We start from the raw sequence: 25433 nt of genomic DNA, 5'->3' as shown, positions 1-25433 counted from the left end.
AATGAAACGACGAAATAAGGCCTGTATTATATTATGGTTACAATCAAAATTTAATTTATATCTAAATTTAAAAAATCTGTGTCTTTTTAAAAATAACACAATAAAACAAAGATCTAAATATTTTTAATAAACAAAAACCTATCATGATATGGATGTGTCATTTGCATTTAATAAAAATATTTTCAAAATTATATATGAATAGCAACCGGATTCACTGCCAGACGATTTTAATACAAGATCAAAATCAATATGAAATAAATGCTCATTTTTACCACTGATTTTTCATCAACTTCCTATAATATGTATCAGAAACGTTTCTGATAGTTAACTCATTAATTTTGATTACGCCATTTCTCTCTAAAGCATTTATGATTGTATTAAAGTTGTACAAAGCAGTTTAGTTTAGTGTGCGGCTTTAATAAAAAGAGCATGATACATCGTTACAAGTATAGTATTTCACTCACGTAATGCGCTATAATTGCGATCTGCTTGTCGGAGTTTTCTAATCACTAGACCACGTGACTATGTGGGCGGAGCGATCGATAATTTGGCGACTGGTCAATTGTCATAACGCTATTGCTATCGGGCGAAACCATTGATTCATACCGGTTTACAAGGTTATTTACCCAATAACGCAAATGTAATGGTCCGTTGCCCTCAGGCATGCACCTGTCATGTTCAAAGATGTTTATCTGGTTGTAAAACCCCATGATCGAAGTGTCATTAGATAGCGAAAAAAGGACCGAAATTTGGTAAAATAGCACTGTAAAATATACTGTCCGAAAACTTAGAGACATTAATTATGAACGAAAGCTCGTGTGTCCGAAAATTAAGAGTCACGAAAAATAATTATTTTTGCTAAAAAACGGGGTGTCCGAAAACTTAGAGTGTCCGAAAACATAGAGTAATTACGGTACTTTATTTATGAGGAACACAAAATAAATAAATGAAGACAAATTTGTTTTTTCCTTTTTCTAATGCTTGCGTGCTTTCCATTTCGGATGGTTGAACATTGCTCCTGCCCCCTTTAAAGAACGCTCGTATGTCAGACATTTTTCAGATGAAATTCAGACTGGTTTAAAACCGTACTTCGCAGTAAAATAATTCTTTAAAAAAATCAATACTTACAGTGAATGAAGTCAGATGGTTCCCTGTCAACATGGACGCGCAAAGTTTAAACCAAAAAGCCAATATTTACTCTGGACACAGTCTCGCATAACAATGCGCACCTGCTGTATGAAATTTACAATTACGATTTCCGGTTCATTCGCGTTCTACTTTCGGAATAGATATGCTTTAAGAAATGATTTTATTTAATGAAAAAGAGTCTTACTGGTCAGAAAATACATATTTTAACATCAGTTTTTTTTCACTCGTCCTGTAGGACGAGAGCTTTAGGGAAATTCACTTGTCCTTTCAAGATTTCACTCGTCAATACGAGCGGACGAGTGGAATTTTTGTCCCCTGATATGGTCATCAGGTATTGAGTTACTTAACTTGTAGTTATCAAGTCATGATCAATAGCTTCACACTTAGAATTGAATTTTACATATAGTTATTACCACATCAAATCTTACATAAGTTGCTGTTGTATAACATGATATCCCATTGTCTTCAGAGTCTGCCATTGAGGTGGAGAAACAGGCTTCAAGTGTGAAAGTTCTCCCAGCCTGCGCAGAGAAAGAGTCATTTATCCACAACACAGCTTTAGGGGATAGCACTCTACAGAGCCCAGACCCTTCTGTGAATGCCAGCATGGCCCCTAGCACGGTTCCTAGCAGTCCAGAATCAGTTAATGCAGAGCTTGCTCCACTGAATACTAAACCCGAACCTTCTAATTTGTCCACCATCAGTGACCATAGTTCTAGCCCAAACATGCTGACAGTGTCAGATCATGATGTAAGAAACCGTTTGCCGTCATTGACTAATTCTGTGCCAGCGGACATTACAACCACTCAGGTGTCAACGTCTCTCACCTCTGACCTGTCACAGCTGGATATTCTTAAGAATGAATTCAAGCTTGACAGCTATGTTCACAGTAAAAGTGACATTTTTAACGATTCACCAGCTCCCCTGATCTCTCAACCATCTGTGGCATCTTTACTGGCGCAGCCGACTAGTTTTTCTGTGGAATACCAGGCGCCCTGGATTGTCACTGTAAGCATGTTCTGGAATGATCTTCCAGCTATCATGATCAGCAATCAACCATATGTAAGGTTGGTGGACATCCACAAGCAGATTCTCCCAGCAAAGGACACCGGAATTCTGAAAAAACGATGCCAGCTTATGGCTATTCCAGTTGAAAACTGCACCGAAATGCAGCGATACTTCATTGTACAGTATGGTAGAGCGGTGAACTCCAAAAGCACTCTGATCATATCTCTTGAAAATGCAAAAGAACTGGTGGGATATTACGTGAATCCACAACCCAAGACCCCTAACCCGAGTGACCACAAGTCGATTATCGAACATCGCCGGGAACAGCTTCGGCGCATTGCGCTGGCTAAAAGGGCAGCAATTCGAGCGCAGAAACCAGATAAGAAAGATGGTGGCAAGGCATCAAGAGAACACAAAGATTTGACGGGATCTGAAAGGTAGGTTACTGTTCTGAAACTTGTTTGTCACGTATGTTTCTTCATGAAATGTAAGATAAATATATCAAAAAATAAAACTGATAATTCGTATGTGGGGTAATTAGCTGGATGCAAACATCTTATCTTTGGATATTGCATGGTTGTAAATATCAATAGTGAATAAAAACATTGTGTTGAAGTGTTCTACCCATTCCCAATATAAAGAAATATGTGCACATTGTTTGTAAAGATGTCGAATTCTTTCATACATTGTATCTTTTTTGTTTCATCTGATTAGAAAGTTCTGTATCTTATTCCATGTTACTAAGGTATTGACAAGTTGCTTTGTCATGCTGTTTATTGATTGGATATAGCAAGGAAGTTAGGAACTGTGCACTTTGTGGTCCAATAATTTTCAGGCATATAACTCATTCTCTTTTTGCAAAATTCATAGTATTTTGTATTATGCAGATTCATATTTACCAGAATAATCTGCTGTAGTGTATGTACATGTAATACTTATGGGATGAATGGAGATCATTAATTTTAACACTCTCCTTAAGAGATGTAATGCATACACGTTTTTTAATTGCTGAATTAGTTAACACAAAAATCAGTTCTCTGCTCAAACTACCTTAAATCAACTCATAAAAAGTTTCTCCATGCTAATAGTTTCAACTCCTTACAAAACCCACATGAGCTTTGTCAGTGTTTTTTGGCCTTGATGGTACAGGACATGCTGAACTTTTGACCTTTCTTGTCTGATTAGCAAGTTCATTGTGATGTACAGACAGTGAATGAACTGTTCTGTATCTTGAAGGGTGTTATGGTATTTCAAAGCATGTAGTGTTGTTACAGTATGGACAAAAGTTTAAATAATACCATTAAGACTTAATAGTTTTTTTTCTTGCTGTACATGTATGTTCACTGGCCCTGATCAGGTTTTGCTTTGATTCATTCACCTTCATGTTAAGTAGTTATAATTTAAACCTAAGAAAATTCAATAGAAAATACAAGGTAAAGATGAGTACTGCAATGGTGCTAGATATTAAATATAGCATTTGGCCAAGATACAAACTTTACAAAGAGCTCTGAATTTTTAATATGCGTTTGCATCATATTAATTTTAATACTGTAGAAAGCATCACATTCATGAAATCCTATCTGGTATGCTTGCTATAAGAATCATAAGAAATGCATGGTTTAAAAACTGCTATGATTACTCTAGTGCCAGTCTAATTTCTCACAGAAAGCTGCATGCTATCCAATATAAAGCCCTGTATTTGCCATCAAGTTAAGGGCATTGGCAAGTTTTAGTGTTTCATTTGCATGTGATTATGACTGCAAGACAGGATGGGATGTTGGTTTTAGTATGGCTCAAGTGTGAGGCTCATTTGAACATCAAATCTGCTCTGTCCACATGCACAGTGTAGACAAAGTATGGGATGAGAAATGATTTATTATACTTGAACGTTTGTTCTGATTTAAATTGTATTGTGGGCGAAACTGTGAAATACTTGCTAAAATATCTTGGCAAGAACATGCTGTTAAATCAGAACACAATGCCTGTTGACATGTACAGCACGTGTAATTAATTTATTTTTGTTCATTGGATATAAATCATCATTTTAAAAATAGTATGCTTGATACTACATGCTTAACTAATCTAAGCTTATTTAAACATTAAATCATACTTAGCTCAATTGTACCTGTCTAATTAAATTGCTCATTGATAAGGCCAAAAAAAAAAAAAGTCTTGGTTCAGGGAACATGGCCAGAAAAATGTAGGAGGGTAGGTAGGTTTTTTCTTTTTTTTTTTTTTTTTTTTTTTTTACCAGTCGACTGATTTCAGGGTGAAAAAGGGTCAGTTAATGCACCCATGATTGTTTAAACACTGACCAAATGATTAATATTGCACATGTGGTATTTAGTCGTTGTATATTATTCAATATTCCTAGCTCTTTATGCACTTCTTCAGGGCTAGCGCTGGCCCAAAATTTCTTTTAGCCAACCATTTTTTCTTTGTCTGTCTGTGATAGTGTGACCTTCATATTCAAAAGTGAACAAGCCATCTTTATGAGTCTCTGGTGTTTGGGGTGTGACCTTCAGAATTTTTTTCATCATGAGACCTGACCTAGTCTCCGACAGGTGCTCAAGAGTCTGAATAGTGGCTGTCAAAAGGAGGGTAACCTCAAAATAGCACAAGTCTTTCTTCTGGTACATTTTTTGATAAAATGGCAATGGGTTTGAGCGCATCGCACAGGAAGTGAGCAGTGTACATAAATTTGAATGTTGCTATTGGTTTGTACAGGCTAAGGGCGTCACAGTACATTGATTTTGATTCATTATCAAAGCGAAGCCAATTGTTGTCAAGTTTCCATGACTCTTTGAATGTTCTAGTGTTTTGTGTTTTAATTATTTTTTTTTGTTATGACTCTTTTTCGTCCAACAACGCTTTAAGGTTAAAGACGCCATGTTAGCGACTTTAGAGACAAAGTGGTTACTTCCATTTTTATAGTAGTGAAGATGAAGGACTCTTCCTATGTGTTAAAAATTTGAAATGTTAATTAAAATTAAACCGCGCGTGTTTTTCACATTTTTATTTGATTAAAATACGCTGCTGTCAGTTAGCATAGTGTGCGAGTAAAACAAACAAATTAATTAATTATCATCTTTTCATTTCGATCGGAAATTGGCAGAAAGTTGTAATATCATCGACATAGAACTAATTATTTAATTATCACTTTTAAATTCAGATCAATAGACAGCTTGGAAATAAATAAAATATTGTCACGCTTCTTTTCATTTTTAATCTATAATAATACGACATTTGCGACCGGCCGCTATTTTGTTTGCAGACGACAATATTAACTGTGTATTCAAAGTGCACAGTGTCTGCGCATGAATGACCGAATATTACTCCATAGCTCCACCCATTTTTACATTTCATTTAACAACGTCATTTCATGTGTAAGCGAGCTCAATGTTGATTGGCCAGCTAGCATGCGCACTTCAATAACAATAAGGTCAAGCGATGTCTCGTATACACGTGCAGACCGGTTATTGTTCACTGTTCAAATTGCGAACACTTTCATTGAAACAAAGAGAAAAATATAGAAAACCAATCCAGGTTAAATTGGTGGCTGTTTTCAATGAAATTTTACGAGATTTTAGCATTTTCTTGATCAGATTTTTTTCCATGGACCAAAAAAATCGTTAGGGTCGGGGGCAAAAAATAGGGTCGGTCGGGTTCCCTGAACCAAGACTATTTTTTTTTTTGGCCTAAGTCACCTGTGGATCAAAGAACAAAACAGCACAGCCTATCTGATAACAGGGTCTCTGAAGGCCAAGACAAAATAATGTTGTGGTTTCAGGTTATGGGCCAAAACAAATTAGGGTAGCAGGGCTAAAGATAACAAGCGTATGTGCGTTATTACGCAATTAAATAACCAAAAACGTAATTGAATTCAAAATAAAGCGTACAAAAACGCAAATTTATATAAATTTAATAACGGTATTCCCGTAAAAAACCTTGCGTCACGAAACACAATTCTTACAAACACCGGGGGTATTTTTTAGACTGGTTATTTCTCGTACAAAAATGTACCGAAAAGTTTATATGCTGTCCTTTGAAGAAAAGAAGGCAATCTTTCCAGCGGTTATCAATCTTTGGGGTAAATTACTATAATTATTCGTAGACCCGTCCGATTTCTACTTTCATTTTCTAAAATATCAAAATGGCCACTCGTGGCCGTAGAAAGAGAATCCTCACACACACAAACACTTAAGGCATGTATTAACACCAGATTATTGGGAAAACTGAAAGCTTCTGTGCTGCTTTGCTGAACGATCTGTTGCAAGATGTGATCATTTCTCCCGAGAATGTAGTTCGCCCGTTATTATCGGAGATTTTGAACGAGGTTGTTAAACCTGAAAAACAGGATATGGGGAGTTATGAAATGTACATAATATAATAACCTTAGTAGATTTGTATGCCCCCCTTCGAAGAAGAGGGGGTATATTGCTTTGCACATGTCGGTCGGTCTGTCGGTCGGTCCGTCCACCAGGTGGTTTCCGGATTATAACTTAAGAACGCTTGGGCCTAGGATCATGAAACTTCATAGGTAGATTGATCATGACTCACAGATGACCCCTATTGATTTTGAGGTCACTAGGTCAAAGGTTAAGGTCACGGTGACCCGGAATAGTTAAATGGTTTCCAGATGATAACTCAAGAACGCATCCGCCTAGGATCATGACACTTCATAGGTAGATTGATCATGACTCGCAGATGACCCCTATTGATTTTGAGGTCACTAGGTCAAAGGTCAAGGTCACGGTGACCCGAAATAGTAAAATGGTTTCCGGATGATAACTCAAGAACGCATACAACTAGGATCATGAAACTTCATCGTTAGATAGATCATGACTCGCAGATGACCCCTATTGATTTTGAGGTCACTAGGTCAAGGTCACGGTGACCCGAAATAGTAAATGGTTTCCAGATGATAACTCAAGAACGCATACGCCTAGGATCATGAAACTTCATAGGTAGATTGATCATGACTCGCAGATGACCCCTATTGATTTTGAGGTCACTAGGTCAAAGGTCAAGGTCACGGTGACCCGAAATAGTAAAATAGTTTCTGGATGATAACTGAAGAACGCATACGCCTAGGATCATGAAACTCCATCGTTAGATAGATCATGACTGGCAGATGACCCCTATTGATTTTGAGGTCACTAGGTCAAAGGTCAAGGTAACGGTGACCCATAATAGTAAAATGGTTTTTGGATGATAACTCAAGAACGCATACGCCTAGGATCATGAAACTTCATAGGAAGATTGATCATGACTCGCAGATGACCCCTATTGATTTTGAGGTCACTAGGTCAAAGGTCAAGGTCACGGTGACCCGAAATAGTTAAATGGTTTCCGGATGATAACTCAAGAACGCATACGCCTAGGATCATGACACTTCATAGGTACATTGATCATGACTCGCAGATGACCCCTATTGATTTTCAGGTCACTAGGTCAAAGGTCAAGGTCACAGTGACAAAAAACGTATTCACACAATGGCTGCCACTATAACGGACAGCCCATATGGGGGGCATGCATGTTTTACAAACAGCCCTTGTTATTATTTTTTTATGTCATTCCCTAAATTACCCAATTGAGTTAAAAAAGCGGGGGTAAAAAACCCAATTAAGCTCAAAAGTAGGGGCTAAATTTTTTTTTTTTTGCTAAAACTCTATTGACATTACAAAAACCCTATTGTTGTCAAAACAGGGGTTGAAAAACCCAATTACCCCAAAAATTATCTAAAGCCCTGGGTAGGTAGGTTGAAAAAACATTTTATTTTTGTTATTTTATTTTGTTAAATGGCTTTTTTCTGATTCATGCAAAGGCAATCTAGCACAAAAACCATTTTAAGTGCTGATTAGGATGAATGGTGAATTCATGACTTCAACTTGGCTGTAGCCATGCATTGACTTTTTATCCATATCAAGAACAAACTTCAGAAAAAAAATTAATAGAAAGAAAAATTCTATAAATGTTGATGGATAAAAACAATTTGTCCTATTGGGATATCGTACAGGTTGTCCTCTTCTTGTTTTGTCCATGGTCCTCCTGAAATGATAAAATGGACCTACAGGTTTAAAAACAGAATATAAAACAGAAACACAAATTTTCTTAAAACATGCACAGAGCAATTAAAAACTCTGATTAAGAATATTTGCATACATATTTTGCATCACTTGATATTAAATATGTAAAACACTTTTATATTTAAAAAAAAATAATTGAAAATTGTGCTGTCATTGTGTACCATCTTAGTTTGACATGGGTTCCCATAGGCATGACTTTTCATGAACTTTATGGACACTGGTTTCCCGTAGCTTTTCACACAAAAAATAGGGCATGGGTTCCCCTAGCTTCTCAGGAAAATTCTGGGCATTTCATGTAAAATTTGGGCATGGGTTCCCTCTACTAAGTCTAGACTTAACACAAAAAATGAGCATAGGTTCCCCTAGCCTAGACATTTATTGAAAATGTGTGTGCATAGTTTCTTTTAGCTTTGGCATGGGTGGATTTTCAATACAAGCTGTGACAAGAGAAGTACTGTTTAAATTTATGGAATTTGTTGAGAGCTTTGGTTGTTTCGTTTATCCTAATGAAAACACCAACACTCCTGTGCAGAAATGTTTAGATATGTACATAGACTTACCTCAAGATTTGTGCATATACAAAAACAACCACCTTTCCTATACATTTTTACAGTTAAAAAAATCACTGTTTTACCCCACCCACCATGAAAAACATACCTTCAGTCGCGGCAAGAGACACCTCAATAAACCCATCTTGGTGACATCTCAAGATAGATTTGATTTTGTTGAAAGTCGTCTTGGAACTGAAGGCTTTAAAAGCCCTGAATTCCGGAGCATGATTGCACTTTTTACGTAAAACATTAAATAAAAATGACGAAGAAGATGATTTCTCCATTGCGTCGCAGACGCTCTATGCATTTAATATGTAAAGCACCTCACCGATGAGGCTAATGGTGCGTGCGTAAAAATCGCAATCTTTTTAAAATGTTGGCGTAACTAAAAAATGTTCAACCGGTACAGTTTTATTTTACCGCGAATCTTTTGGCTTTTAATGTTGAATAAAATGGTGTAGGGTCACAGCAAAATTACAGGCTTGGTCTGGGAAATGTAACCACATTATTTTGTTTTGGCCTAATGCATAATAAGCTACATGTGTAATAAGGTACTTAGTCCATTGTAAACACAGGCTATTCAAGTAGAAAACCACTGTATTCATTTCTTTGTGAGCAAGTTTATTAGTAAGTTTGGTTTATATTTGGGTCATAGCAGTATTTATATGTGCTGTATTTTGTGCATGATTTCTCAAATTAAGTAACCAGGCTTGCCTTAAAAAAAATACACAAATGTATTTTTTTTTTCATTTTCTTAAGAAACTTCCCTATCTGTCCAATGTTTCAGTTGCTTATTTGCATAGTCTTCCTCAAATGTAACATTATGCATGCAACTGACTGTCTGAGATACAATGGTAAATTGTTATCTTAACATTTGATGTTGACTTGTGTTGACTATTTTATGAATATTTAGTTTGAAGAACTGCTATGTTTTATTGCCATATTTATGCCCCCCTTCGAAGAAGGGGTATATTGTTTTGGACATGTCGGTCCATCCGTATGTCCGTCCGTCCGTCCGTCCACCAGATGGTTTCCGGATGATAACTCAAGAACGCTTAGGCCTAGGATCATGAAACTTCATTGGTACATTGATCATGACTTGCAGATGACCCCTATTGATTTTGAGGTCACTAGGTCAAAGGTCAAGGTCACGGTGACCCGAAATAGTAAAATGGTTTCTGGATAACTCAAGAACACTTATGCCTAGGATCATGAAACTTCATAGGTACATTGATCATGACTCACAGATGACCCCTATTGAATTTCAGGTCACTAGGTCAAAGGTCAAGGTCACTGTGACCCAAAATAGTAAAATAGTTTCTGGATGATAACTGAAGAACGCATACGCCTAGGATCATGAAACTATATCGTTAGATAGATCATGACTGGCAGATGACCCCTATTGATTTTGAGGTCACTAGGTCAAAGGTCAAGGTCACGGTGACTCCACTTAGAAAAATGGTTTCCAGATGATAACTCAGCAATGGTTTCTCCTAGGATCATGAAACTTCATAGATACATTGATCATGACTTGCAGATGACCCCTATTGACTTACAGGTCACAAGGTCAAAGGTCACGGTGACTTGACACAGTGAAATGGTTTCTGGATGATAAGTCAAGAAAGCTTACCTAGGATCACGAAACTTCATAGGTACATTGATCTTGACTCGCTGACTCGCAGATGACCTCTTATGATTTTCAGGTCACTAGGTCATAGGTCAAGGTCACAGTGCCAAAAAACGTATTCACACAATGGCTGCCACTACAATTGACAGCCCATATGGGGGGGGGGGGGGGGCATGCATGTTTTACAAACAGCCCTTGTTCAGTATGATTTTGAGTTTTTATGCCCCCCTTCGAAGAAGAGGGGGTATATTGCTTTGCTCATGTCGGTTGGTCGGTCGGTCTGTCGGTCCGTCCACCAGTTGGTTGTCAGACGATAACTCAAGAACGCTTGGGCCTAGGATCATGAAACTTCATAGGTACATTGATCATGACTCGCAGATGATCCCTATTGATTTTGAGGTCACTAGGTCAAAGGTCAAGGTCATGGTGACCTGAAATAGTAAAATGGTTTTTGAATGATAACTCAAGAACTCATACGCCTAGGATTATGAAACTTCTTCATGGGTAGATTGATCATGACTCACAGATGACCCCTACAGATTTTGAGGTCACTAGGGGAAAGGTCAAGGTCACGGTGACCTGAAATAGTAAAATGGTTTCCGGATGATAACTCAAGAATGCATACGCCTAGGATCATGAAACTTCATGGGTAGATTGAACATGACTCGCAGATGACCCCTTTTGATTTTGAGGTCACTAGGTCAAAGGTCAAGGTCAGGGTGACCCGATATAGTAAAATGGTTTTCCGATAATAACTCAAGAACTCATACGCCTAGGATCATGAAACTTCATAGGTAGATTGATCATGACTTGCAGATGACCCCTATTGATTTTGAGGTCACAAGGTCAAAGGTCAAGGTCACGGTGACCCGAAATAGTAAAATGATTTTCGGATGATAACTCAAGAACGCTTTTGCCTAGGATCATGACACTTCATAGGTACATTGATCGTGCACCGCAGATGACCCCTATTGATTTTCAGGTCACTAGGTCAAAGGTCAAGGTCACAGTGACAAAAATCGTATTCACACAATGGCTGCCACTACAACGGACAGCCCATATGGGGGGCATGCATGTTTTACTAACAGCCCTTGTTTCTCTTTGTTTTAATAGCTATTGTTTAATAGCTTAACATAGTACAATGCAGCCCAAGGGAGATAAATTACAGTTAGTATGTCAAGTTATAAAATTAATACAATAGCTGAGGCTTTCTTATTGATTTTTTTTATGAAAAAAAAGAAGATTTTAAAAAACCTTAACCTCTTGTAGAACAAAGACACGCAATCGGTTTGCAGCATTTTTACTAAATACAAAGTTGGTACCCAAATATGGAATTTATGGTTGCATTAACACATCTACCACTAATCAAATCAGTTACTGTCCCAGCGATAAGTTTCCTTCTTTATAAAATACCCATTCAAGGTACTTTCCCAATAAAAAACTACAAACTTGTTAATTACTGTCTAAAAAATTCCTTAATGAAACCGTCAATTTTGTTCCAAAAGTGCAATTTCTGCAAGTAAACGAATAAATGAGCACAAAAACTGCTTTTCCCAATTGGTTTTGGTACATGGACTTTTCCCAATTGGGAAACAAATTTGCTTTTGTATTTAAACCACAAAGAGACATAACTGCATTTCTGTTTTAGATCGTTTCCATTACAATCATTGTTGCCTATATCAGTTGTGTGCTAGAATGGGAGCCAGCTGAAATGTACCCTGTTTTTCACGAAAGTCAACATTCAAAGCAAATCATAACTCTTCTAACACTGACACTGAAAACCCTTCAAGGATGCAGTATTTAGTTAAAAGGCTTCAGCAATTTACAGTGAGAAGTTCAGTAATAATGTCAACGTCTAAAAAAAAAATTACTGCCAAAATGTGTGTCCTTGATGCAAGTTATTAAAGTTAACTGAGTGATAAAACCTTTAGAACACTGAACTTCAGTATCTATGTGTGACATTTATACAATTATAAGAATAAATGGAATAAGTCATTTTTAGCTCGGCTGTTTTCGGATAAACCCAGAGGTATTGTCATAGCCAGCTCATTGTGTCGTGTCCGCTGTCCGCGTGGTGCTAAAACCTTAACACTTTGTCAAGGTTTTGAACATTGGCTCTAAAATTAAAGTGCTTCAACCTGCAACTTTGAAACTTAATATGTAGCTGTACCTTGATGAGTTCTACATGCCACACCCAATTTTGGGTCCTAGGTCAAAGGTCAAGGTCACTGTGACTAGTAAAAAAAAAAAAAAAAAAGAATTCTGTCAAGCTTTCATTTCAAAACTGCACCCGCAGCCCAGCGTGGCACCCGTTATGCGGTGCTCTTGTTAAAAATAGTTTTCATGAAAACAACGTTCCTCTGAAGCTGCCCGAAGCCTGTCTGGTGTTCCCTTGTTCTGATATCATGGCAGGAAATTAACATGGAATATATTGTCCCATACAAATAAAATCAAGCATTTTGTATCACGTTAAATCTTTGTTGCCAGACCACATCTGGCATTGAAATTTTGGTTATTGTAAAAGGGTACACTGATTTTTTATTTTTAACTTTATTTTACGAAATATTGTGATAAATATTTGTTGATTTTGAGTATTTATGTTACTTTAAAGAATGTGATAAAATCCCCAATATGGTTTAAAACACCACCAATTTCCCCACTTTCACCGTACCTGCCAGAACCATTCTGAATGTGGTGAGGATAATCGCTGTTGTGTTAAGGCAAGTCACAAACCAGTGCATCACGTTTTGCCATCAATAATTTGCTCTGAGCTATTTTCCAATTATGATTTATTAACGTTTCTTGCCATATGCTGATAATGATAAGCCGTACATTGTTGACGTCCAAATGTTAGGCATTTATGGACCAAAATACCTTATTGACACTAGGAAATCTTTTTAGACCCTAGTAACATGTGTATCCTAGTTACATTGTGCTTATCAGAATTCTTCATTTCCTTGGTTTTTCCTTTGTATTTGAATAAAAAACATTAAATACACTGAATTAATGTTGAAATTATACTGTAATACAGCTGTAAAGCTTGTTAAAGGTTAAAAAAAGGTGCGGTTTATAGTCTGCTTCGATATACATCTTCAGCCGAATTCACAAGCTTGTGAGATGACAAGTGGTGAAAGTGCATATGGCATTGTTATCAACAAAAATTGTATCAAAATGTTTGTTTAAAGAATAATTTAATCTAAAGGAATACATTTTTACATAACAACACATGCAATAATATATTGGCTACACATTTGTGTAAAAACAATATTTGCCTTGAACAGTTTCAAAATCATAAAGTTTTCTGCCTTATCTTTCAGTGTGCCAGATGTTGTGAAGACTACAGAAGTTACCTCCCCTGCTGACAGCTCAGAGCTTACCTCCCCTGTGGAGCGGACTGGGTCCACCACCATTGGGCAGCAGCAACCAGTCCCTGAGGCGGGTGGGTCTCAGCGCGCGACTAGACACAAGAAAATAAACTTCCTGGAGATGCTGCGTGGAGACTCGACCGGCAATGCTGACGATGACCTGCTTACTGAACAAGGTACACATTTCTGCAGGGAGAGAGCTGACATGGAAACTGTTGTGTTGGCCCTCACCTCTATGTCAGACATAATAGCTATACCCTTAATTCAAATACTGTAAGTAGAGCTCTGCAGATTTATTTCAACAACATTTTCAATTGAGTTTACAAGTAAGTTAGATTGTCTTTATAATGCTATAAATTGATTAATGTAAACATTGGAACTTAATAGCTCCATTATCCTCAACTGGGCTTGAACCACTGACCCTTGGAGTAAAAGTCTATTACTTAGACCACTCAGCCATCAGTGCTCATACGGAGAGTGGTTTATACTGTATATAAGCAATCCTCGTAATGTCACAACATATTATAACAATAACAACAGAACCCTCCAAATTATTCAATCGTTTTGCGTTTGTAACACTATATAATTTTCAAGTTTTTTAATTGTCAAAATATTATAACAATTGATATTTTAGAGCAAAAATGTTCAGTATTACTGTTTCGAAAACAAAAATTTGAAACAATTATTTTCAATTTTGTCAATTTACCAAAAGGTGAAAAAGTCCCTTTAATATTAATGTCGAACCCTGCTGGGGAAGAAGCCTGCTCTAATACTTGAAATAAGGCTTTTATATTAAGTCTTAATAATTTAATGTAAATAACATATTATATGTATATCAGGTCTGGGGTTTCTGTTGTAAAAAAATACATCCCACTGTTTATATGCACACATTTGTTCATGCCTGGCTAATCATACTGCGCAGAAGCATATTATGTAAACAATAGTTTATACTGCTGAATGTATACAGGAAATGTCATGAATGAATCTGGGCCTGAAATATTTGATATATGCCTGTTACTGCTTGATCCCAGAGTTGAAGTCACCATATTATGGGGTTAGATGGTGTAATTTGAGACAGAAAAATAATACAGTGTGCCCCTTAGGGAGTGAACAAACAATAGAATAACTAACTATATCAGGATAATATTCATCAGATATAATATATGTTGTTTGGTTTGAAACCAATTACCAACTAATTTAAAAGTCATGCATTTAGTTGGGACCAATAAAACCCATTATGCCGTATCAAGCCTTTGCCTGTAGCTACAATAATTGCACTGTATACATTTACGAGGGCTGTGTTCAACAGGATTGATACTAATGTTTGCATTTTAGGCAAGTATCATGTAAACACAGCCTTGAACATGTAACTGATAAAACATTGGTATGCAAGCCACAGCTAACCTGCTCAGATCAATGCAGTTAGTCATGGGAAATAGCAATTTACAGCCCATATGCTGGTGAAAATCAATACATATCACAAGTAAATGTATGGGTTTGAATACTACTAGAGGTCTTGTATGTATAAACCCAATAAATACCAAAAGCAATATGAACAATCTGACTGAAAAGCGCTAATAATACATTATTATTGTCTAATAATCATGTGTAACATCTTTTCAGTTGAAACAATCCATTTGAGTTTTTGCCTGTTTGATCTTTATAGATTTTACATTATTTATACATTCAATACAACTTCAGCCAGCCAGATTGCTTTGTGAGAAATTGTTGAAACTCATTGACTCCAAACATTGACTGTGTGCACAGCTTGTGTGAAAATACAATATGAAGATACGAGTCAGCCTCTTGTCTCTGGGAAAACCCGTACTTCATACATGTGCATCTGCACAGGCTAATCAGGAACTGCACTTACAGCATTGGCGGTATTTGCCAGAAGTCTTCATTTAAACAACAAATTCTATAAAAGCAGAGTGTTATCCCTGATAAGCTTGTTAGGACTGCTTATGTACTGCGTAGGCTACATATAAGTCCTGTTTTCTCAGAGAGCAGCTCATTTGATGCGTGAATCAGCCAGGCTGGCCGTATTGTGAGCCTTGTTTAACCCTTTCCCACTCAGAAGCAAAGTGAACATATCTATGTGCAAACAGCATAAAACCAGAACCGCCTACGAAAAACTTGCAGTCTGTTCAGGCTTTATGCTGTTTGGTGCTCATCAGTATCTTAGGGTTGGAAATTATACAAATGCATCAAAATACATTTCTAAGTGGTAAAGGGTTAAAGACAGCCTGGGGCACTAATGTGGAATAAAATTTAGTGATTTGGGTTGATCATTGTTTAAAAAAAAAAATCATTCCAAATTTTTCCACATTACAGTTTACAAATCGTCAGATGTAACTGTAAATCCATTAATTTATGAACATGTACCTTTACAAAAAATGTACGGCCAAGAGCATTTCCAGGGTCTTCAGTTTTAATACTAATAGTTTTAATAGTGGTTTAATTTTGTTTTCATATTATGCTGACAGTACTTCATTTGATACTGATAGTTAAGTATCGACTATGTGTTATCAAGGATTTTCTTTTGTATTGTGTAAGGCATAATAACTTAATACAATTATTAATTGTTACTTGCTGTTCAAAAGAAGAAGATATGTGCATTTCATTCAGCATAAAAAGCAGTAAACAATGTAGCAAATGGTTCATAAAAGTCAACATAAATAAGCAAGCACTATTTATTTAGGTGAACTTCTTGTTTTAGCAGATACTGCTTTCATTACAGACATAGTAAAAAGGAAGATAATGAGGCAAAGATAAGTCTACATACTTCCCATTTAATACCCTTTGCCATTTTAGAAATGTTATCATTCATCATGCATATGCGCAGATAGTGAATGCCAGACTTGGCAGCATATAACTTTGTTTTGTTTACCATCCATGTACATGCCAAACAGAAGTCTTATACCATTTTGAGTAAAGCGTTGCATCCTTATTTTCAGTGGAGAAGAAGCCAAGATCAAAAGTGTCCCATGATACCTCAGACGTGTCCAGGAAGGGAAAGCTGCCCACAGAGAAGTTCAAGGTGGTACGCTATTCTGTAGAGTTGGACAGCAGCGAGGAGACGGACAGTGTCGTGTCAGATTACAGCTCGTGCTACGATACCGACTCCACTAGCGAGACTGACGGCGGTCCCCTGGCACAGCCTCCCTCTGCTAAACAACGCAAGCTCATGCCCCCAGTGGCCTACCAGAAAACTAGTAATAGTAATGTCAAAACATACCCTGTCAAGTCTTTTATGAAAAACGTTAAAATGAAGGTGAGGCCCAACAAATCTCATCCTATTGCAACCTCTACCCCAGTGTCTGTGCAAGTCAACAGAAACGGTGGTTTCCAACAGAATGGATTTGCTAATGGCAGAGAGAAAAACTTTTTGAAGGTACATTATAAAACAAGCTCGGCCTCATTGCTTGGCGTGCGAAGAAAGACATTTCCTGAAAGTTCTCTGAAGTTGACAGGGAGGAGGTAGAAGTAGGAGACCGTTCCCCTCCTAAAGCAACGGTAGAGAAACTGTAGTGTATGAGGCTCCAACACAGACGTTCCCCCTCCACAAAAGTGTTGGGGTGGAAATGTCTGCAGATGATTTAAAGGTGTCCCCTACACTGCCAGATGAGATACTTGATAGTGCGGAATATTCAGACTCGCTTACAGACGAGGCAGTTGAGCAAGTAGGACATGCAGCTCAAGAGTTTCAAAGTGAAAGCAGTTCAGTAAAGGAAAATACTGGTATCTTGAAAGATGAGAATGGTAATGCAGCAGCATCAAGTTTGACACAGTGCATTCTTAACAGTGTAAAAACCCAGGTCAGCACAGATGACTCGAGACCGGCCCTGAGCTTGATGAAAAGGAAGGAGAACATTCAGATCAGTCAGGATGAGGTTCCTTTGAGGATTATCCACAGGGATGCCAGCCCTATCACTGAACCACGGACGCGCACACAGCTGGGCGAGGTCTTCGTTGACAGGTACCACAACAAGAGGTCCATCTGTGTACGCTGCTACACCTGCAGGAAAATGTTGTCAGTGGATAGCTTTTTGCGCCACTTGCATGACAACACTGGAATGCTGGTTGTGACTGCAACAAGGTCTCTTGGTATTTCCGAAGGGGACTTAACGGAAACAGACCGCAAAACTTTGGGAAACGTTCCAGCGCAAGAAGGGAATTGTTTGACAATAATCAGTTGCCATCACCTGACATTGTGCAGGAGGGCTTGGTGTATCAGCTGGAATCGGAAACTAGTCATTATGGGAAAACAGAAAGACTGAAACAAGAAAGTCCTGAAAAAGCCTGCTGGGCCCAGGATCATACGAACTCCCGGTGTCACCAGCCAAGGAAAAGCAAAATTGTTCGTAGTGGTAGACCAAAAATTGTCAACACTATGGCAAATGGCCATCAAGAGACTATTAAAACTTTGGGACCAAAATTGTCAGGGGCTCATGTGGCGAAAGTGTTGCCTCCCGAGCCCATTGATGGGGTCAGATCAAGTTCCAGAAAGCGTAAATTGAAACAGCTCTACCCATTTGAAGAGTATTCCTTTGCGAAATTCCCCCGATTAAATAAAAACTTGGTGGATAACAGTGAAGGAAATTAGTTATTGTTAACAATACTGGTAGTTTCTGTTTTGTTGTTGCTTTCAATTGAAGGGAGATAACCTTTTTTCATTTTCACCTAATAATAAAATCTTCTAGCAAGCTTTATTAACTTCCATGGTGACTTGTTCCTTTCTTGCTTTCATGTAGAAATACAATCATGTTTTGTTAGTTTTACTTTGCTAGTTCAGATTTTTCAATGATTAAATAAGTTTTCAGCCACTTTCTGCACCAGACATTAGTGATTTTTTAATTTTCTAAAATTGAAGCGAAACTTGAAAAAAAACTTTAATCCTGAATTATCATTTTGTTGATAACTTAAGAATTGGAGTTTACATTATATTGCTTTTATGGTGTTTACAAATGTTATTCAGATGTACACTGATATATATTAAAGCAAACAAAAATAAATCATTGTGTATTGTTTTAAAGGTACACATTACTGTTTACAAATTATAGTGCTTGTAAGGGGAGAGAAATCTTCTCTGTAACTTGCTGGGTGTTTATATTGTATTTATTCCCTTGTATTATACAGCTCAGCACTTGATTGTTGTATTATAATTATGACTGTCTGTATATATTGTATACAGTTTGGTTTTGTCACACTTACAAACACATAGATGTTTGACTTTCAGACAATGTCATTGTAGTTCATATTTGAACATATTTTTATGAACATCACTTGCATTCACAGATGCATTCTGCTATTTCTAGTAGTGTGTTCTTAAGGAAATGTCTGATTTGATATTAAGGCATGTTACAATAGCTTCTGCTTTAAACTTGTTAAAAATGAAATCGACATAACATGAGGCAAATTCTATTCTCTATTTCCAAGAACTACAGAAGGTTTATAGTCATAACATTTTACACCCTCTAGGCTCTTTATATTACATAAAGTTTTTTAGATTTTTATCCCCGTCAAAATTTTTTTCGGAGGGGATATAGTAATTGATCCTGTCCGTCCGTCCGTCTGTCCGTCCGGCTGAAACTTTGTCTGGAGCATAACTCCAAATCTATTCAATGTATTTACTTTAAACTTAGAATATAAACAGATGGCAACTAGGAGAAGTGCAGTGACCAAGAACCATAACTCTATCTACCTTAGTTTTTGAATTATCTCCCCTTTTATATAATTTTAAAGTAAATTTTTGTCTGGAGCATAACTCTAAATCTACTGAAGGGATTTACTTGAAACTTAAACAGATGGCAAGTAGGAGAAGTGCAGTGACTAAGCACCATAACTCTATCTACCTTAGTGTTTGAATTATTTCCCTTTATTTAATTTCAAAGTAAATTTTTGTCCGGAGCATAATGAATTATCTCCCTTTATTTGTTTTTACAAATATTAGTCTACTCTCTAAAACAAATGTTGTCATACAAGCAAACACATTTCGGCGGGGATTTGGCACTACTGTGACAAGCTCTTGTTACTTCTTATTTTCTCATCAGTATATATTTCTAATTTATTGTTACATTGCTTATCTAAAAAAAACTTTTAAAATTTGACAGAAACAAAAAAGAAAAATATATCGTTGATATTTCTGTACATGTTTATATCTGTCATACAGTGGGGTCACCATGGTTTCATAATGTAGAGCACCAACGGTTTATCGCTGTATTTAGGTGACACATGTTCAAACATTTCTTCTGCCTTTTAAGTTGAATAATATTGTTATAATTTCATTCAAACAAATACAAACTTACATTGTTTATCGAAATAAACAATAAATAAAATGTGTATAACAATTAACATGATTGATATTTACATTTGTGGTTTGGAAACATTCTTCTTAAGTAAGATATTGTTTCTGTTAGCAGGTATCCATAGAAAATTCCTAATCTACATCTATTAGCAATATTATTTCACCAGAGCACAAAGTAATAAAAGGAAATTGATTTGATCACCGAATGTCAGGCCGTTGCTGTGTGGGATGTTCGTCATGAACTTTGAGCTTGTTAACACTATAGAGTATAGAGGCCACAATTTTAACACTGTAGAGGCCATATACAGTTTCCAATCTTGATGAAGCCTGGTCAAAATGTTAATATTGACAATATCTAGACAGAGATTAAATTTGGGTTTAATGCGCCCAAAAGCTAGTTACAAGGTCATATCTTAGGTAAACCATTTACCACTCTAGACACCACAATTTATGCCTCGGTCTCAAAGACTCAAACTGGGCCATGTGAGTCCAAATACTAGTTTACCGAGTTCAAATCTTAGAAAAACCTTGTTACCAATCTGGAGGCAACATTTATAACTAAATATGGCTGAAACTAAAATCATTTTTTAAGTGCTAGATTGTTTGAGGCCAAGAGAAAATGTGGGGACGTGTTTCAAAATATCCTGGTCTTTTGGTCAATATTAAAAAAATATTATGCTCTGTCTCAAGAGGTTCAACATTAATGATTCTTGATCAAACTTGGCAAAAAATGTTTATCTTGAAAGTGTTAATGCACATGGTTGAAGCTGGATTAAGTATGGTCAAAAACGTTGTCACCAATTCAAGTCTTCAACAATTTGTGTACCTTGAACTCATGTAAGCGCTTTAGAGCCAGCTTGGTCTTCTTTTTTAAATAGCTTAATTACGTTACCTGATATCGGTAAGTATATGATATCAGGTAAGTAATTACTAATTAAAATGAATTTTACTAGAAAAATTTGTGTTTATGGACAAATGTTTATTGCAGACTGATATGGATGTGTCTCTTCTCAATTTTGCTTTGAATTTTCAGTATACTCCGAAGGAATATAGTGTGTGTTTTTTTGGCAAAAATGACCATAACATGCAACCTACAAGGAATTCCACAGTAGCAAGTACTTCCCAAGTCTGTACAATTACTTGTGACATAGTTGATGTAAATTTAATATTGTGTACACTACCAAGTCAGACCACCCAATAGTTGGTTAAGTAATCTTTCACTGTTATTTGTAACTTACAGTTAAAACATATACATACATTCACTGTATACTCAGTTCCCTTATTGTTACCATTTTCAACTTTGCATTGAAATGGAATGCTTGAACAAAATGAATAAAATGATTGAAACAACCAATTATTTTTTTCTAAAGGACCGATTGCTACTCGTGTCTGCACCGTAATAACGACTTTCCAATAGATCAGAATGCTGTGGAAACCTGATTACTTCGGTAATTCCGTTATTGCCGTTGTAAAACAAACTTGTCTATAAAAATGGTTAGAGATAAGAATACCATTATCATAGAAAAACTATTGGAACGCTGTCATTGAATGCTTTTCAAGTATTAACATAATACACCGTCATTATACACTATCCTAGTCGCCAGAAATATGTACTTGACGTATTCGAAGTTTTTTCATATGGATACTCTTGTGTCAAAGCAACAACTTGACAGTTAAGTTCGTGAAATAATATGTAGCAACGATTTGCGGCATCTAATTTGTTCAAACCCTAAAGCACAAATTTTGACAACTGCTCTATATTCAAAGAAAGATCAACAATAAAGGACCGGCTTTGTTACAACTTAAAGATTCGGAATCTGTTTCTATTCAGAAATGTGCTGATCTTTCTAGTTTCGAAAAAATAGTGTGCATTGTTTCATAATCCACATAAGATAAGTGAATTTCCCTTGAAGCATATTGGCATCTCCATTGTATCTAGAATGTATATAAATTAATGCTTAAACATGACTGACGACAGGACTGAAAAAGCTCAAACCATAGTGTTCTGACTTTCAAAAGAGTTACAAGAACGTTAGATGGAAAAAGATAATTTACATACATGTTTAACAATAACCACACCTATATGCATTTACTATTGACTATTACGAATATTTATTAACTTTTAATTGGTTGGATTATACTAACAAAGTGCACCCCACATAGTTGAACATGATCATGCATGTATAAAATTGTATAAAGCAAACAAGGAAACTCCAGAGACTATATTATGCAAGGAATTCTTCTTAGTATCCATATCTTGTACAACATATTACATATTAAGCTAATATGCAAATCTGTAGCCGGACATGATTTATGCGATTTTCACTGAAATGTTTCTGAGATTTCATTAGCAAAATGTTTTATGAATTCAGGCCGAGACAGACTATTGACTTGATTGAAATATATATCTGCCTTGGCATATAAAAACTTAAAAAAACATTTTCCTCTTTTGTAAGTATCTTCTTACAGGTAATATAAAAAAATTCACGAATGTTATTTGTGATACTCAGTCCTTATTAATGTTCTTACTCCTTATCTGGCGATACTCGCTCCTATTTATTACGTACTTACTCCTTATCAACAATTTGAGATACTCAGTCCTTTTAATGTTGAACTATTCCTCATTAGAAATTTGAGATTATCGGTTCAAATCTGAGGTGGTATACCAGAAGCATCTTAAGTTTATTTTTATCCTTAAATTCGGAATTTTTCTCAAGTGTTTCATTTCATACAGCAATAGGTAGGCATCGAAAATTACATCAAAATAACATCATTATGTCAATGTTATTTATAGGAATACCAAAAAAAGAAATACAAAACATTGTAATTTTGAACTTAAGTGAAAATATTTAAGAAATGACTTAAGATGTTTCTTGAATACGACCCCAGAACCTACACTATACTCGATGATATTTGGAAATATAACGATCTCATACAACAAAAAACCAGGTCTAAATAAGGAGATACTAAGCTCTAAAAACTAAGTCTAAATAAGGAGATACTAAGCTCTGACTATTAGTTAGTATTTCTAAACTAAAACATACTATCTCATAGAAGGTAAAATCCCATAATAAGGACTTGGATTCAAGAACCTACTGATATAAGACACGGGTTTTTGAGACTAATATTGGAATAACAAAATGTTACAGACTGGTTCGTTCAGTAGATTTAGGATTGAGCTCATCCTCGTACTGTGTTTCTACAGTTATACGATATGTCATCTAATTCGAGACTCGATTATTCATCTATGTCTACGAATCCATCATCCAGCAATCTATGAGACCATTTCAATAAACCGTCTTAAGTTGGTTGCGACTCTTAAAGTAGGTTGCATCGAAATTTAGAAACAAGATGTTCAGTTCCGAGAAAATTGTTTAACTTGGTTTATTGGTCCTAGTCCGCTAACGAGAGCTTATTGAAACAGTCTTCAGTGTACCGTAAGTTGTGTTTGGTTACTTTTAAGTTCTATCCGCGATGAAGCAAACGTATGAATATTCATTGATATAAAATGATCCCTTACGAGTAATGCAGCATATTCATGACCAGGGTTTATGAACATTTAATCATTATTTAAATAGGGTATAATGTATATGCTATAATTGTGAACACGGTCGAACATAGCATCATGAAGTATATGTGATATGTAATATATTGAAAAATGAACATACAACAGCACAAAGAATAAATTTTCATTGATTAGTAACAATAATATAAATGGACGGAAAACTCCAGCAGTTAAAGGAAGCAGCATCAGTGTACAGAGACTTGTTTACGCATTTTGGTTTTTATGAATTATGCCATTTAATCAGGGACCTATACAACAAATAGTCCCTGATTTAATATATTTACTTATTAAACCATTAACATTTCAAAGTATTAAAATTTGAATATTTAAACACAATTAAGATACACGATTTATAAACTGTTAAATAGAAAATGCATCCACCTTAATTTGAACCCGGAACTTTTGGAAGCAAAGCCTTACTCGCTGCCGTTGGGCAATCAGACCTGGTTTGCAGTTATTATGTTTATTATCCACTGCACTGGGATTCTGCCATATAGCTATCCCGCTCCCACCCCTGATTGCGAAATAGTTTGGGTACGAGGATCGTGATTGTGCATGTGTTGAAGCACAACGTACCTTGCATCTCTGTTAAAGTCTCATTTGAGAGATAGTTTATAGGTTTAGGTGAGCGAGGGATCGAAACGTTCGACCCTGAGTTATTTTTTGCACAAGTATGTGACCACTTGAATGCCCAGGCTACGCACAGTATATGCAATGACATAGTTACGTGGACCGACAGCTGTTTACTGTACATGCAGCATATATCGTGTAACATAGTATTCTTACAAATTAAACTAGATCGAGATTCCCCCCTGTACGTCGATAATCCAAACTCAGCTGGATAATTCAAACTGAAGAAAAAAAAATCGATCGAAACTGAAACTGAAAGTTGGTGATTATTTTATCATTTGTGCTAATTGAGCAACTATAAGGACGTAGTTATCACCCGCCATAGGCGGAGGGATATTGTTTTGGCGTTGTCCGTCCTCCAGTCCTTCCGTCCGTCTTTCCGTCCGTCCGGAGCCATATCTTGGAAGTGCTTTGGCGGATTTCATTTAAACTTGGTATGAGTATATATATGGATAAGGGGATGATGCACGCCAAATGGCATTGTACACCATCTGTTAATAACGGAGTTATGGCCCTTTTTATCTTGAAAAATGCTTTTTTTGTGTGTCCGGAGCCATATCTTGGAAGTGCTTTGGCCGATTTCATTGAAACTTGGTATGAGTATATATGAATAAGAGGATGATGCACGCCAAATGGCATTGTACACCATCTGTTAATAACAGAGTTATGGCCCTTTGTATCTTGAAAAATTGCTTTTTTGAGTGTCAAATATAACACTTTTGTGTCCAGAAGCATATTGGCGGGGGATATCAATTCAACGAATTCGCTTGTTGTTCTACACATGTGATAATGAATGTCAGACACACACATGCGTTTTAAGTTTTGTAATTATTTAATAGTTTTCTAGTAGAAACCGATAAATTTGTCTTTGGAAAATGCTACTTTCCATGAAATGCGACCTATGTGCTGAATTATTTACACGTTAATTGGCAAAAAAGCGAACGAAAACTGTAACAGAGATATGCGAAATTATATCATGAATTTCCTTTAAAATTTTACTTTTAACACATAGTGTGTTTTCTGTTTAAAATGTGTTGCAGGACGGGTATAAAAGTTTATGGATTAATCCAAACTGATATAAAAAATGTCTGTGGATAATAACCAAACTCAAAATGGATAATGCACAAACTGCAATGTATTGA

The 25433-nt window shown here is 36.3% G+C and overlaps 1 protein-coding gene across 1 annotated transcript in view; it reads left to right on the top strand.

The window, feature by feature from the left end:
• LOC127859788 (uncharacterized) overlaps positions 1 to 18780 on the top strand; it is a 52300-nt gene extending 33520 nt beyond the window's left edge. Inside the window, exons 4-8 of the mRNA XM_052397294.1 lie at positions 1619 to 2594; positions 13742 to 13965; positions 16747 to 17269; positions 17301 to 17946; positions 18009 to 18780. Coding sequence (XP_052253254.1) covers positions 1619 to 2594; positions 13742 to 13965; positions 16747 to 17269; positions 17301 to 17946; positions 18009 to 18395 — 2756 coding nt within the window. The 3' untranslated portion in view covers positions 18396 to 18780. The remainder of the gene's footprint in view (positions 1 to 1618; positions 2595 to 13741; positions 13966 to 16746; positions 17270 to 17300; positions 17947 to 18008) is intronic.
• The last annotated feature ends 6653 nt before the right edge of the window (positions 18781 to 25433 follow it).

Source organism: Dreissena polymorpha, chromosome 15 (genome assembly GCF_020536995.1).
Source record: "Dreissena polymorpha isolate Duluth1 chromosome 15, UMN_Dpol_1.0, whole genome shotgun sequence".
Taxonomy (NCBI): domain Eukaryota; kingdom Metazoa; phylum Mollusca; class Bivalvia; order Myida; family Dreissenidae; genus Dreissena; species Dreissena polymorpha.
This window is presented reverse-complemented; position numbering and strand designations above follow the sequence as displayed.